The sequence below is a fragment of the Hemiscyllium ocellatum genome, chromosome 26 (genome assembly GCF_020745735.1).
Source record: "Hemiscyllium ocellatum isolate sHemOce1 chromosome 26, sHemOce1.pat.X.cur, whole genome shotgun sequence".
NCBI classification, from domain to species: Eukaryota; Metazoa; Chordata; class Chondrichthyes; order Orectolobiformes; family Hemiscylliidae; genus Hemiscyllium; species Hemiscyllium ocellatum.
The window spans coordinates 18,474,960-18,492,147 of record NC_083426.1 but is presented as its reverse complement, the minus strand read 5'-3'; the positions used below and the strand labels follow the sequence as shown (position 1 = coordinate 18,492,147).

Sequence of the window (17,188 nt, the reverse complement as noted above, 5' to 3'; positions counted from 1 at the left end):
CAAATTTATATATAAAAAAAAAATCAGTGGGGAAAGAAGTTAGATACTTAAACTAAAAACTGCATAGTTGAAAAGCTATGAAGGAAGAGGTTTCAGAATTAGTGAGCTCACCAAAAAGATTTTTGAGTGGTTTTAAAAAGAACATTTTGGTGCATAATAATTAAAAAAAAAATCAACAGATACTAGATGAATCTAGTTTCATTCATACATAGCTTCTCAGACCAATATGGGACTTGTTGAGTAAAAACCATTGGGAAGAAAATTTTTAATATGGCTAGAGTACCAATCTTTTCCCAACTGAAATCAAATGTGGAAATCCTTTAGAAACTGCAAACTTACTCAAATTTCTAACACAAGTTAATGTATTTTCAAATGCACGAGAGATGAGTTACAGCTTCAGGAACAGCATTGTCTAAATGCTGCATTCTAAAGTATTATAGTTCCATTTTCTCTTACTAAACTGAAACATTAGGAAGAAAGAAAACAAAATGTTGCAAGACATTTTTTGCTAAATTTGCTTACCTAACTAATTCAGTTTGGCTTCAGGAAAAGGTGTGTTTCAGTGCAATGATTTGTATTCAGCAGTTGTCTTCTATTCATGGTATTATATCGGTCCTTTACTGTACACTTCGTCAAAGTAATCTGAACAATTACTTTTTGCTCTGTGAAATGCATATTTGGGAGATGATGTTTTTGGACAGCAGTGGAAATTGGACGATAGCACACAAACAGCTCATTTTACACTCCACCAACTTCCCATCAATTATAACAAAATAATCATATTGAATGTGAAATGGACTACTATTTCCTGTTTTGCACTGTTACCCAAGCTGAATTTCATCCTTGAAAGCACAAGTGTAAAATGAAGTGCCACAATGCACAACAATACAATTTGGTATGAATATTTTAGCAAATTCGAATATCATGTGAGGAAAGTAATACTTTAAACCATTTGGGAATGATGAAATTTAGTAAAAAGCACCCAAGTAAAAAGCTGAAAAACTATCAGTTTTTATTCTACAGCCCTGGATCCTGGATGAAATGTATGTGAGGTACTAAACAACATGCTTATTGTCTAACGTTGTCAATGAATTCTGAATCAATTTATCCAATTTTTATAATAGAGCATTTTCAAACTCATTAAAAATTCTTAAAGATAATGTGTTTATTGCCATGGTGTTACCTCACAAAGTAATCTTCTATTATAAACACCTGCCTTTTTTATATCTCCACTAGGGTTCGGCTTGTAGTTGCCTAGGTCCTACGTGCAGGAAACTGACTTCATAAAATCTCCTCTTTCTCATCCTTAAAAATCAAGTTTTGCACGACTGTCTCACAGTGCCAGGGACCAAGATTTGATCTCAACCTTGGGCAACTGTTTGGAGTTTGCACATTCCCCTCGTGTCTGTGTGTGTTTCCTCCAAGTCCTCTGGTTTCCTCACACAAGGTTAAGTGGATTTGCTATGCTAAGTTGGCCCATAGTCTCCAGAAATGTGCAGAATAGATGGATTAGCCATGGTAAATGTGGGGTTACAAGAATAGGATTTTTTTTGGGGGGGGTGGTAGTTGAGTTGTTCTTTGGAGAGTTGAATGGGCTGAACGACCTCTTTCTGTAGGGTTTCTATGATAAACCACCAGCCCAATTTTCCCTTTCTGGCTCAACTTCCATTTTGCCTTAAGTTGCTGATACACTAAGTGTTTTCATTGCAGTACTTTGTACCAAAATCCGCAAACTAGAATTAAGTTCCACTTTGCCTCCCAAAGTGCCCCAGTACATTTAACCTTAACATCATTTGCTTCTATTGTGTGATTTTGCATTTTCTATGTTGGTTATCCTTTTGGCCTCTGGGACAGCTTTCAGAAATAGTATCATACCCATTAGCAAATGCCCAAACTCACTTCACCCAAAACCTGTGAAGACAGAAGAATTCCAGTAAGAGTGTGGATTGAATTAAATTATAGCTCTAAAACTGTTAATATGATAAGCAGGATTTTGGAGGCACTGTGGGTCCTGTCTGCCAGCCAAATGCCAGCAGCCCTACTGATCAGCAGTGCACCAGATTTCCTGTACCACATCTACCTGAAGCCAAGGATCATTGAGGTATCCCAGGCCAAAGTTGAAAGGTGCTGTAAGAGGTTGACTGTTGCGGGACTACCATTTTCCAGATCTTTGAATAAGGGGCTCCCACTGGGATCCCAGAAACAGGCCCACAGAGATTTCCTTGCAATGTTCCCTCATGGCAAGCATTCTACTCACTCGTGGGTATACACAGGATGACTCCCTTAACTATTAATTGCTGACTTAAGGCTCTCAATTGACAGCACAGTCAGAAGGCCATCTAACCACCACTTTTCCATCTCATTAAATCAACCCACCATCAAATCTGCCACGAGGGAAAAGTACAAGGGACTGTCCTCACTGTGCTCACTCATTCCATTATCTAGAACTTAATCTCCATATAATTTTGAAATTAAAATTAACTTCAAGAGGTATAGAAATGACAGTAAAGGAAGCAGAAAAGCTACTGCCCCAAGAATAAACTATACAAGCCAATTGCCAGTCAAATAGAAAACAGCAAAATTAACAGGACAAAATATTGGATTTATTCAAAAACAATTTTCTGGATTTTATGGAAGCTTTGAAAATCTCACCTTTAAAGACCTGCATTACTGTTTTCAGGGACAGGATGTACAGAGGTCAGCAGCAAGTGCAGACTGCGGCTCTGTGGTCCCCACATTCTTGACAGTGAATCACTCAATCAGACTCAGAGGAGTTTTGACTAATGACACTCTCCCTATCATGAAAGATCATAAGAAAGCCTCGTAGTGTTAACCATTGTGCACAAAGGATGTCAAAAAGCCTGCCTACAACTGAGTTAATACCAGCAGTAGTGGGATGATCCTTCAGTGGTCTCTAATTGCCTATATAAGGCCCTCAATTTTCAGCAGGACAGGAAGTCTGACCATAAGCCTTCCTGCCCCGGAATTTGTGGTGGAATTGGAAAGGCAGAGTTCAGGTAGAGCACCACTGTACCAGTTTGAATGCCTATTGTGCCTCTAAACCATAAAATCCCTCTGGTGTGGACATTTAGGATTTCACCATTGATACCAAATAATGGAAACTTTCTCTAAATGCTCTTTTTAAAAGAGAGATTTCACATAGGTGCTTTATTATTAAATATCATCATTCAAGGTAATTATGTTTGATATAGCTCTCTTTAAAAGCATTCAATTAAGAAAGCTGCATATGTTCTGAGACAACTTCAATTACATAATGGCATTCTATGCAATTCCACTCAGCACCCCAAACATGCAACAGTTAGGTTTTGTTAAAAAAAAGGACAACATTTTAAAGATTTTTGTCTTACATGCAAAAAACAGCTTGCTGCTTTTAATAGACACTTCTCCTCAAGCTCCAACCAATGATTTGGTGCATTGCAGAATAACCAGAACCCCTTGAGCACTGAATACCTTCTGCAGCTTCCAAACTGCAGGCTCGCGTCTGCCACACTTATATTTTATGTAAATTTGCTGTATTGAATACTTAAGCAAATAAACAAAGAACCTATTTAGGATTTTCATTCACAGTACTCTTCAAATAGACTTTTAAAAGTTTGTCTAGAAATGCTGTATTTATAGTTCCTTCAGTACTCAAAGGGTTACAATAGGAAACTCATGAAAAGCAGCTGTATTTAGTCAGTCCAGAGTGGGACATAGATACAGTAATGTTTCTCAACATTGGCACCAACTCTGCACTTTTACAGTTTTAAAAAGCAACATTTGTTGTTGCTTTATTGTTGCACTTGTCCCTTGAGATAATCCTGCTCACATGTCCTGAGCAATATTTAAGGATAGTCTTATGCCTCTATTTTTGGCTTTTCTGCAATCCAATTATCCAGGTTTCCCAACCGTCTTCAAAGTCTGCTCCAGCTTTTGTCGAAATGTGGTGTATTTCTGCTGGACCTGTTGGATCCGTTCCCTTTCTTCTTTCTCTAGTATCATGAGGAAGTTTTGCAACTCCGGTACAGTAAATGCATCCCACTGTAGGAATGAAAAAATATCCAAGGAAGTTAGTATATTATTCTAAAATATTAGCTTAAATATGAAGTACAAACAAAGCTGTTATGAACAGGCAAGATGGGCTGAATCAGTTCTTCTCCTTTCAACCCTCCCTGGTTGAAGTTCTGTTTAGACAAGGCTATATATCTCTCAGAGTAAAATGTAGTTAACTAAGAATTACTGGGATATGGAGGTGCCAGTGTTGGACTGGGCTGGACAAAGTTAAAAATCACACAACACCAGGTTATAGTCCAACAGGTTTCTTTGGAAGTACTAGCTGTCAAAGTGCTGCTCCTTCATCAGCTACCAGATGAAGGAGCAGTACTCCGAAAGCTAGTACTTCCAAATAAACCTGCTGGTCTATAATATGGTGTAGTATGATTTTTAACAATGATTACTGTGGCAGCCAAAGTTTTTGAGAGTTTTGAAAACATAGTTTATTATTTGCTAACCCAGTTTCTGGCTCCTTTTTAAAGCCTTCCAGACTATGGCTCGGTGGTTAGCACTGCTGCCTCTCAGTGTCAGGGACCTGGGTTTGATTCCAGCCTTGGGTGACTGTCTGTGGGGAGTTTGTACATTCTCCCTGTGTCTGCGTGGGTTTCCTCCCACAATACAAAGTTCTGCAAGTTATGTGAATTGGCCAAGCTAAATTTCCTGTAATGTTCAGGGATGTGTAGGTTAGGTGCATTAGTCAAGGGTAAATGTAGAGTAATGGGGAAAGGGTCTGGGTGGGTTAGTATTCAGAGGGTTGGTGTGGACTTGTTGGGTCAAAGGACATGCTTCCATACTGTAGGGATTGTATGAGAGCCTCAGTCCTTTCCAGTCTAGGAAAGAGAATTCAAAAATATCAATAGTTCATATTTAGTATATTGTTTTATTTATATTATCATGACAATACTTTACAGCCATTAGCGATCATTTCAATTTGAACAATGTAAAGAGGTAATACTGAATTGGTAACTCGAAGACCCCACCAAATTTCCTGCCATTGGCATCAGTGCAAAGGAAAATGTGGCATTTTGTTTAATGATTGATTACTTTGATGCTCATTACTTTCATACTGACTATTTACACCAATGGCCAAAGTTAAAATGACGTTCATTGTCTGATATTGCAATGTATTGGTAGGAATCTATTCCTATGCGTGTGTTGGTGGAAGTGCAATAGTGATCATCATCCCAAATAGCTAAATACTTTCTTAAAGAAAAGGGAATTGTCTCCAAATGTTTCTTCCTTTATCTAATGCAGGAGCTAATTCTTCATTGGATATAGTTACCAAGGTACTACTATCCTACTGTTCTATTCTCTTCTGCAATTCCTACATATGAGTTTAGACAGTCAGTGCCAACAAGCCATAACAATTATGTTCCATCCAGTTCCCACGAAGGAATTCAAATTCCGGTTTCATATTTTTAGCATATGAGTTAATGCATCTGTCAACTTCCTACATGAGTAACTTTAACTAATTAATTGCGACAGTGAAAATTATTATTTATATAGCACACAATTTTTACAACACAGTCTAAATTTAATTTTCTGCCAATAATACACAAAGCAAAACTTTGCCTGCTATCGGAAAAACACATCAACTGCTGACATTTTTAGGTTTTTTTCAAAGTCTTCCAACTTGTTATTTAGAAATGCAGCTACAATCAAGTGTCAAATATGTAATATTCAGAAGTACAGGAGCTGAATGGTGGGTCAGTGGTTAGCATTGGTGCCTCACAGCACCTGGGACTGGAGTTCGATTCCAGCTTTGGGTAACTGTATGGTGGAATTTGCACCTTCTCCCGTTGTTAACATGTTTACACCTTCTCCGTTTTCCTCCCACAGTCCAATGATGTGCATGTTAGGTGGATTGGCCCTGCTAAATTGCTCCGTAGTGTACAGGCTATGGTAAATGCAGGGTTACAGGGATGGGGTTGAGGGTGTGTCTTGGTGGAATGCTCTTTGGAGGGCTGGTACAGACTTGATGGACCAAATGACCTCTTTCTGCACTGGAGGGATTTTGTGATTTTATTCAGCATTGTTGAAAGAAGGTATACTTTGTCAAAACATTTTGTCTTGCACTTATCAGGCCTATTTGCAAGAAATACTATGTAAAGGGAAAACAACATTTACAGGTGTACTACATAAGGAGAGAGTGCTGACTTAATCCCAGAATTGTTAGGGTGCAGAAGCAGATATGTGGCCCATCTTGTCTCCAAATGATTACCATTCTCCTACCTTTTTCTTATAATCCAGAATACTATTTCTAATGAATTAATCAAATCACTTCCACTTAAATGCCTCAATTAAATCTGCATCCATCACATTTGCAGATCCCCAACTACTGACTGTGTTTTTCCCATCATATTTATTTCTTTTGCAAATTGCCTTATGTCTATGCAATCTAATTTACTGCCCTTTTATGGAAGGATATACTTTCTCCATGAGATGCAGAAGGGATAATAATAATTGTGACAGTGGGCAACTCAACGTACAAGTATGGGACATGGTTAATGTGGGAGTCATCACTATGCCTTTGACAAGATGAGACAGTGCATCATCGATGGCTGTCACGGCCAAGCTATTGGGCAGAAGGACTCAGGGGGCAACAGTAGGAGACAAAAGATGAAAGAGGCGAGTAAGAAAGTGTGGAAACTCAGAAATTATGGGATTGACAAAGATTGCAAGAATGAAAACAGGGTGGAATTGTCCCTAGATTACCAGACTAACTTATTTTGCAAATTGTGACCCATATTGCCTTCCGTCTTCATCTGAATTGTAAATATGTAATGGCAATGGATAAACAGCTGCCATTGTGCCCAGAGTGGGTGGAGTAAGTGTTTTTTTCTGTCTGAGCACATAGTCTCCACTTGTCAGAAATGAGAAACCCTTCGAGAGGCACTAATCAGACACTTACACAGTACAGGTTAAAAGATATCTATAATCATAGAATGCTGTATGTGAAATGCATGCAGTGATCAACAATGTGGAATATAGTTCCTAGCCACTAATGATCCTGACAGCAGATCACAGATTGATCAGTCACTTGTGTGAAGCAGATTTGATCATAGACAACCTTAAAAGTGGTATCCGCAATCTTCATTTGCATATAGATTCAAAGATCTCAAGGGCATGGAATTGATTTTCTCTCACATTGAACTGTAAGTAGTCACCAATGTGCCCTTACATGCAATGCTGCTTTACATGGATGATCTATGATATGGGGTACAAGATATCAATGATCATTCAGCCCATATGAGCTCCTATTATATTTGCACAGTATGATTTGTGCTGTATTCATCAGAATATGGCCCCGATGTCAAAAGTCCATGCAGAAGTATTCCATGCCCTCCATGATAGAGTACTCCATGCCTCCACCATACAAAGGAATATGCTAAATCATTGTATGATACAAATGCTGACTGCTTACATTATCAATGACCCATTTTATTCAACATTTCACGCTCAGGTTCATTGTTTTCCTTTGTCATGTTACCAATCACAGCAGGTTTTACTCTCACAGTTGTTCTGGTGCAAAGGCACAGAGACATTTAGGAGGAACAGATGCACTGGCGAGCCCTGGACCAGCAGCAGCCGCAGAAAGCCTTCACATGAAGTTACAGTTGAAATACGTGCAGGAGATTCAGAGTCTGTTATCCCCAAAGCCAATTCCTCCAGATGGGTGAGAAACAGTGATACTGCAGACTGAGGATTACCTGGCCACAGAATTATGCCAACTTAGAATCATGGAATCCCTACAGCGTGGAAGAAGGCTGTTCGGCCCAACGAGGCCACACTGAGTCTCTGAAGACCCACTCCTATCCTATCCCCGTAACCCTGCATTCCCTGTGGCTAATTCACCTAATCTACATATCCCAGGACACAATTTAGCATGGCCAATTCACCTAACTCTTTCCTAGGCTGGACTTTGGAAGGAAACCGGAGCACCTGGAGGAAACCCATGCAGACACAGGGGAATGTGCAAATTCCATTCAGATAGTCACCCAAGGGTGGAATCGAACCCAGATCCTTGGCACTGTGAGGCGGCAGTGCTAACCGCTGAATCATTATGCTTGTCCCTTCTGGAATTCCTGGAGCAGGATCTGTGATCTGAAGGTGTGGGGGTCACATTTGTCAAGGTTGAGTGCAAAATGAAAAACTTCAACAAAAAAAAAGTGTGATTCGTCAGCAGTCCTCAAATGTCAAATAATTAAGAACTTACTTGTCCAGAAAGCTATACATTTCTGATCACAATTCATCACAGAATGTGGAATAATTTTCCAATAAAGAACTGTATCTAGAAAAAAACTCATGATTTGGAGATGCCGGTGTTGGACTGGGGTGTACAAGGTTAAAAATCACAACACCAGGTTATAGTCCAACAGGCTTAATTGGAAGCACACTAGCTTTCGGAGCGATGCTCCTTCATCAGATGATAGTCTGATGATCACCTGATGAAGGAGCGTCGCTCCGAAAGCTAGTGTGCTTCCAATTAAACCTGTTGGACTATAACCTGGTGTTGTGAGATTTTTAACCTAGAAAAAAATCAGATTTCAAATTGGAAGTATTTGACAGGGTAGGTGTGCAGAAGATGTTGCCATTAGTGGATCTGTTCAGAACTAAGCAATATATGGCTAACAAATCCACTTAGGAACTCTTTACATAGCCAATATGATTGATTGGAAATAATTTCATTGGAAGATATAATTTCTTTTTATAGGGTAAATTGGAAAATATGCTGTTCTCTTTCAATTTAAGTTCTGAGTATTGTAAGGGAAGACTGATGAATGGGATCATGGGATACTTGGCACAAACCCTAAACTGCTGCAATTCCAAAAGAAGTTTGACTATCAGAAAGTGTCCTGTCAAGGACAAAAGAGATGACAAAATCCAGTGAGCCAGAAGGAAGAAATAGATTTATATGATAATCTGATCAAGGAAAGAGGAGATCAGGAAAATAAAGTGGAAATAGCTAATTAAATATACAGCAGTTGGTCAAGTGAACTTTTTGTAACTATAAAATTAACAGCTCAGACAAGCACTGATATAACCCATATGATCATTGTGACAATAAAATCTGACATTCTCATGCCAAGTAAAGATTACTCATTTGAGCAAGATATCTGGCTTTGGATGTAGGTTTGCTTGCTGAGCTTGAAGGTTCATTTCCAGATATCTCATCACCCTAATAGGTAACATTTGTGGGCGGCACTGCTGCCTCACAGTGCCAGAGACCTCAGGCAACTGACTGTGTGGAGTTTGCACGTTCTCCCTGCGTCTGCGTGGGTTTCCTCCGGGTGCACCGGTTTCCTCCCACAGTCCAAAGATGTGCAGGTTAGGGAAATTGGCCATGCTAAATTGCCCGTGGTGTTAGGTAAGGGGTAAATGTAGGGGTATGGGTGGGTTGCGCTTCGGCGGATCGGTGTGGACTTGTTGGGCCGAAGGGCCTGTTTCCACACTGCAAATAATCTAATCTAATCTAATCTTCAGTGGGCCTCAGGCGAAGCACTGCTGACAATTCCTGCTTTCTATTTATATGTTTGAGTTTCTTTGGGTTGGTGATGTCATTTCCTCTGGTGAAGTCACTTCCTGTTCCTTTTCTCAGGGAATGTTAGATGGGGTCTAACTCAATCTGGCTTTCAAGGTGATTTTAGTACATGGCAAGCCCTCACCCTTACCACACCAAGCAGTTGTTGGTAAGTGGCCATGTAGTTCTTTCCAGGTGAATTCAACCCTCATTCAACTGTAACTTCCAACAATTACAGCTTGCTAGCATGATCTTACATAGGACAATCTTATGTATTCAGATTTCTTGCTTGCAATGCTGTCATTTGCAATGGCAATCAAATTAATTACCTCATGGTAATACAGAAGTTTAAAATAACATGCAACAATGAACACTTCGGTGGTGCTTAAATAAGAAACTATAACACAATCAGTTCTTTTATTTATTTCTGTAATCTTATTAACTTTGAAAACAGTACCTCAACTTCCCCAGTTTCATTCTCCTTCAATGCAAAACTTGAGGTATTTGTGTCCGGTCCAGCCAAAAGACGGATTAAAAGAGGATGCTCATTTTCTTTAAGTTTCTGCAGGTGCACTAACAAAGGGAATTTTAAAAAAAATTGGGTGTAATAATTATAATTATTAAGTTCTGTGTTACACCTAAATAATAGTTGTGAAGATCAACATAATTACAAACCCTTGTGCTTTCTGTTGTTTGCATTACAGTCTAAGAATCAGATATAAAGTAACAGGATGTAGAGATTCTCTTTTGGGTGCTATTAGCAAATAATGCCCAAAATATACTAGTTAGGATAACTAGGGTTTACATTTCTCATAAAAGCAATTTGCATGATCACAAATTCTTCAATAAACTACTGTAACTGAATGAAGCTATTGTTATCTTCTTTTTCCATTAAATTGTAATTCTTGATATACTTGGTGATAATTTGATGCATTTTTATTATTAGATCTGAAAATAAGCATATGTAATGAGGATGAACAGGCCTCCATCCATGAGTAAAAGTTACATAATATATTCGTAAGAAATAGTTACGGAGGGCGCTATGTGGCTCATGGAGCCTACTCCATTATTCATTAAAACCATGGAGTTCTTCATGCCATTTTCCTGCCTGCCGCCCACAACTTTCAACTTCCCTGTCAAACAACAATCAGCCCACCTCTTCTCAAACATTCTCAACAAATATTTTAAGAAAAACAATTAGATTTGATTACTTAGTGTGGAAACAGGCCCTTTGGCCCAACAAGTCCACACCGACCCGCCGAAGCACAACCCACCCAGACCCATTCCCCTAAATTTATCCCTTCACCTAACACTATGGGCAATTTAGCATGGCCAATTATTGGAGACTAGTTTTAAATCTCTCATTAAAAAAGTTATTTTGTTCTGAGAGTAACAGGTATAAAGGCAAGTCACTACAGTTACTTTTATGAATGTATTTCTTGGTATTAAGCAACTGCCCTTATTGGTTAAGTTGACAAACTGAACTATATCCTTCCTTCCACCTACTGATACACCCTTAAAAAGTGAACTACTTAAAATATGCAAAATTAGTCAAGAAAACATATCAGAAATGTATACATTACCATCATCGCCTTTTTTGGTCTGGTAGAAGAGAGCAAATTTTTGAGGATTATCAATCACCATGAACTTTTTTAGCAGGCTTGTGATCACTTCATTAACAGTGGTTACACTACTGATGTGAAGCTGTTTGATTGCATCCAATGGCAGGTAAAATGATGTTCGTTTATCGGTGATTTCTGCTGGATTTACTTCTTTCAACACGTCGTAGATCGACTGTGGTCTGATGCCTGCTGGGACAGTGACAGGCCGGCGTAGCTTGAGATGAACTTTGATGAAACCAGTGTATGTGCCATCCTGATTCTGAAAAATAGCATTAATGGTGGGAATTGAAAATGAAATGCTCATAACCAAAGCTACATGCACCCTCAGATAGCGTGAAGTAAATGTTAACAGACTCTCAAATCTTACTATGTTGTGTGTGTAAATCAACAGAAGGTTTGTTTATCGTTGATTTTGTTTAGCCCATCATGCAATACACCATGAAGAAGATTTCCTTTAATTGTATCTAGGAAAACAATCAAAACTCCTACTCCTACTCCAAGAAGGTTGAACAGGTCAGAATGAAAGGCTTGTTAGGTGGAGTTTTAAAGACTTGTAGAACAACTATTGACTGAGGTGGATAAGATATTCCACAATCTTCATGTCCTCAGAAAGAACATGTGAACAGTGGGAAATAAAACTGGATTTCAACATTGTAAGGATGCAGGATGGCAGTGCCCTGGATGAACAGACGGTGCCAGTTTGGATGTCAAGGACACTGAGTATGGACATCAAGGACAATAATATTAAAAAATAACAAGACATCTGGTTACACAGATGTTAATAAATAACATGCTCCTACTGGCATCATCATTACAACTAGTTGCCAAGATTCTACCGACTCAATGCCAGCAATTAAATATCTTGGATACAATCTCATTATTTTTATATTTTGTAGGAATGCTAATCATATGTTTAATATTAAATAACATGGTCTTATTTACACCTAAATTGGCAGATCTTTTTCATGCACAAAGTTTGTCCAACCGGAAATTATATTAAGATTAAATTAATTAGAAATTTTGCAGCTTGATCTATAAAATGAATATAAATTGGTGTTGCTGTAGCAACTGACAAATACTGCAATAAAGTTATGCAAGCACATCAATGACTATAACATCTATAAAGATGAACATTCACTGTGTCAGCTGCTACTGGGTCTTGAAAATACATAAATACATATTTCAAAATGGCCATGTTAACTGGAATTACCTACTTTGAAATTACCTATATCCTATATTTAACAAGTTTTGAAATCTAACACATACTTTCAATGGTTAATCTCAGTACACTAATTTCCCTGGATTTCTGCCAATAGAGCCAAACTCCTGGATAAATGAGCAAAATTTAGAGGCTCATAAACAAAGCAATAATACATTTTTCAGCAAGAAACCTCATTGGCAACATTCCAAACTTACTAGGCTTGTGACCATGGAAGATTTTAATATTCCAAATTAAATGTAACAAATGTTAAAAACTACATAGATCATGAGAAGTGTGACATTTCTAAAGCTCAAATACTACAGGCAGTAACAAAAGCCAATTTAAAATCACAGAACTTAAAAGCACTGTGCAATTCTTTTGGGCTATATGTATTCAGCTCTTTCCTAATTGTGAAGTGAGTTTAAATTATAATTCAGCTTTGCGTAGTGCAGCATGAACTGGAGAATTATTAAACAAATAAAAAACACAATGACCAAAAAAAAATGTACATTTAGAAAGTTTCCCAAGATGAAAGTGCCCTTTCAGTCAGACTACATAAGTTGTGCCATAAGTTATAAGTTCTTGCAACTCATTTTGGTGTGTTTATCTCAGTTAAACAGCAACACACAATGAGAGCAGTTCGAAGGTTTTCTCTGTGAATGATCAGCATAATCATGCAGAATGAATACAAAGTAGAAATGAATTACAACATAGCATGTCAGAAGACTATAGTTCAACACACAGTGATCTAATGAATGGTGTGCTACTTGGATCAATACTTTGGCTTTCACATTTTACATAAAGTACTGGGGTGAGGGAATGGAGGAATCAAAAGTATAATTGTTAAATTTGCAGATAATGCAAAAATAGGTAGGAAGCCAAAATGTGAAAAGGATAAGGAGATCACTAATTAGTTAAGTGTGTCGGCGAATGACTGGCATTTGAATTTGATGTGGAAAAATGTAAAATTGTCCATTTTGGCAGGACAAACAAAAAAGGATACTATTTAAACGGTGAAAGACTGTAGGTCTCCAGATGCAGAATAATCTGGTTGCCCAAGTATATGAACTGCAAATGATAAGCTTGCAGTTACAGCATGGAATTAGAAAAGAAAGTTATCATTTAAAGTGACAGACATTGAACACAAAAAGGAGGAAGTTATACTTCATCTATAGAGTCATAGAGATGTACAGCATGGAAATAGACTCTTTGGTCCAACTCGTCCATGCTAACCAGATATCCCAACTCAATCTAGTCCCACCTGCCAGCATCCGGTCCATATCCCTCCAAACCCTTCCTATTCATATCGCATCCAGATGCCTTTTAAATGTTGCAATTGTACTAGCCTCTACAACTTCCTCTAGCAGTTCATTCTGTACACATACCACCCTCTGTGTGACAAAGTTGCCTCTTAGGTCTCTTTTATATCTTTCCCCTCTCATCTTAAATCTATGCCCTCTAGCTCTGGACTCCCAACCCCAGGGAAAAGACCTATTTATCCTATCCATGCCCCTCATGATTTTATAAACCTTTATATAAGGTCACCCCTTAGCCTCCGACGCACCTGGGAAAACAGCCCTAGTCTATTCAACCTCGCCCGATAGCTCAAATCCTCCAACTCTGGCAATATCCTTATAAATTTTTTTATGAACCCTTTCAAGTTTCACAACATTTTTCCGATAGGAAGGAGACCAGAATTGCACCAACGTTACACAAGGCATTGGTGAAATTGCATCTGGAATACAGTATACAGTGCTGGTCACCTTATTGAAGAAAGATTGTAATTGTGTTGAAAGCAGTTGAGAGAAGCTTTACTAGACTAATACCAGGAATGGATGGATTGTCCTTTGAGGACAGGTTGGATATTTTATGCTTGTAGCTGCTGGAGTTTAGAAAAGCAACAGGTAAGAAGATTAAAACAAGATCTTGAGGGATTCTGAAGGAATGCATTTGGAAGGATGTGTCTCTTGTGGGAGAGACAAGGATAATTGGTGAGATGTAATTCATTCTCATATTTCAAAAGTGTGAAATTTAATAATTTGTTTGGCTAAACATTCCACAAATGATAGGGCTTTAGTTTCCAATAGAATGCCACAATCAAGGTGTTCATTTGAGAATCATGAATGCCAGGCGTATCTCTACAAATACAGAATGAACTGATGTAGCTGTAAGTTTGCTAAACTAGTAATTCAGAGGCCTAGGGTTCAAATCTCACTATAGCAGCTGATGTAATTTGAGTTTAATTAAGTGATAGATTTTCAATTCAGGATTTATTTTAAGTGCAGTAATGATGCCACAAACCATCAATCGTGAAAACTTATCTTATTCAATAATGTCCTTTACGAAGGGAAATCTGCCTAATCTGGTTTGACCTGCATGACTCCAGATCTAAAGCAACATGGTTGGCTCTTTATTTCTGAGACCTAATCGCAATGGAAAGGCTCAAAAATGCAGCTCAACAACTACAAAGGCAATTAGGGATGGGCAACAAATGTAACCTTGCCAATGACACATTCATCCCATGAAATAATAAATATCCAGTCAGCATACACGATTCAATGTACAGAGTGTGGTGCTGGAAAAGCTCAGCAGGTCAGGCAGCATTCACCTGCTGTGCTTTTCCAGCACCATGCTCTATTCTGATCTCCACCATCTGCGGTCCTCACTTTCTCCATACATGATTCAATCCTGTTGCAAATAGGTACTTTACTCAATAAAACAGGTTATGAGCTTAAATGGCAGTTTAAAGTCATTTGTTCAATTGAACTATAGACTGGTGAGCCTGGCAACAATGATGGGCAAGTTGTTGGTGGGATTCCTGAGGGACAGGATTTATATGTATTTGGAAAGGCAAGGACTAATTAGGGGTAGTCAACATGGCTTTGTGCATGGGAAATCATGTCTCACTATTTGATTGAGTTTTTTGAAGAAGTAACAAAAAGTATTGAGGAGGGCAGAGTGGTGGATGTGATGTATCTGGACTTCAGTATAGCGTTCAACAAGATTCCTCATGGTAGACTGATTAGCAAGGTTAGATATCATGGAATATAGGGACAACTAGCCATGTGGATACAGAACTGGCTCAAAGGTAGAAGACAGAAGGTGATGGTGGAGGGTTGCTTTTCAGACTGGAGGCCTGTGACCAATGGTATGCCACAGGGATTGGTGCTGGGTCCACTGCTTTTCATCATTTATATAGATGATTTGGATGTGAACATAAGAGATATAGTTAGTAAGTTTGCAAATGACAGCAAAAGTGGAGGTGCTGCGGACTGCGAAAAAGGTTACTTCAGAGTACAATGGGATCTAATCAGCTGAGCCAATGGGTTGAGGAGTGGTAGATGGAGTTTGATTTAGATAAATGTGAGGTGCTGCATTTTGGAAAAGCAAATCAGAGCAGGACTTATATACTAAATGGTAAGGTCCTGGGGAGTGTTGCTGAACAGAGACCTTGGAGTGCAGGTTTGTAGTTCCTTGAAAGTGGAGTTCCTGCTGGTTGATAGGATATTGAAGAAGGCGTTTGATATAATTTCCTTTATTGGTCAGAACATCGAGGATAGGATTTGGGAGGTCATGTTGTGGCTGTACAGGACATTGGTTAGGCCACCTTTGGAATATTGCACGCAATTCTGATCTCCTTCCTATTGGAAGGATGTCGTGAAACTTGAACTTGTTCAGAAAAGATTCATAAGGATGTTGCCAGGGTTAGAGAATTAGAGCTATAGGGAGAGGCTGAATAGGCTGAGGCTGTTACCCTGGAGCATCAGAGGCTGAGGGGTGACCTTATCGTGTTTTATTAAATTATGAGGGCCATGGATAGGATAAATAGACAAGGTGTTTACCTTGGGTTAGGGGAGTCCTGAACTAGAGGGCATAGGTTTCGGTGAGAGGGGAATGATTTAAATGGGACCTAAGGGGCAACATTCTCACGCAGAGGGTGGTGCATGAGCTGCCAGAGGAAGTGGTGGAGGCTGATAAAATTAAAACATTTGAAAGATATCCGGATGGGTATATGAATAGGAAGTGTTCAGAGGAATATGGGCCAAGTGCTGGCAAATGGGACTAGATTAGGTTAGGATATCTGGTCGGCATGGACGAGTTGGACTGAAGAGTCTGTTTCCATGCTGTACATCTCTATAACTCTATGAGTCTGTGATAGGGTAGTTTAAATGTTCATTTGAAGTTAAGTTATAGCTTGCTATTTTCCTCTTGCTGCCAGTGCAGGATTACTTCTATCACTTGCAGCACTCCTTCAGCTGAAGCTAGGGTAGCTGCAAGGAAAGCAACTGAATTAGAAATTCAATTTTGCTTCAAATCTGGATTTTCATAGGAAATTTATTAATAATGTGGTATTGAAAAATACTATAAAAAAGAATCATTTATTGCAACTTCTATTACATTTCATTTTAAAACTGATAAATTGGACACTTACCAAACGCATTCCCAAGCAGCTTTTAGCCTTTCCATTGTATTCTTCAATTTTTTGTTTAATCTCCTTAGCTGAGAGAACTTTGGGTTTTTCTTCTTCTTCTTTCGTTGCCACATTCTAAAATAGCAAGCAAACAATAATTAGAAAATAAATTCTGATGTTTCAGTAATCAGGATATATGCAACCCTCTTAAATCAAAAAGGAATATTTTGGAAAATACAAAGTGATGAAGCAAAATTTAAAACTTATGCTTACACCGACACATGTTTACATCAAGGCTGTTGGCATTATCCATAAAGTTGACATTTCCTGGAGCCAAAAATGTCATATATTGCTAAATGATAGTTTTAAAAAGTTACAAT

General features: G+C 38.5%; 1 protein-coding gene across 2 annotated transcripts in view; it reads right to left on the bottom strand.

Annotated features, from left to right (window-relative positions):
* Positions 1–425: 425 nt before the first annotated feature.
* The window catches only part of rassf5 (Ras association domain family member 5), a 121,656-nt gene continuing 104,893 nt past the window's right edge, over positions 426–17,188 (bottom strand). For both annotated transcript variants that reach the window (XM_060845094.1, XM_060845095.1), the window contains 4 exons: positions 16,830–16,943; positions 11,158–11,455; positions 10,032–10,147; positions 426–4,041 (listed from right to left, as the gene is read on the bottom strand). In XM_060845094.1, the coding sequence (XP_060701077.1) occupies positions 3,892–4,041; positions 10,032–10,147; positions 11,158–11,455; positions 16,830–16,943 (678 nt within the window). In that variant the 3' untranslated portion in view covers positions 426–3,891. The remainder of the gene's footprint in view (positions 4,042–10,031; positions 10,148–11,157; positions 11,456–16,829; positions 16,944–17,188) is intronic.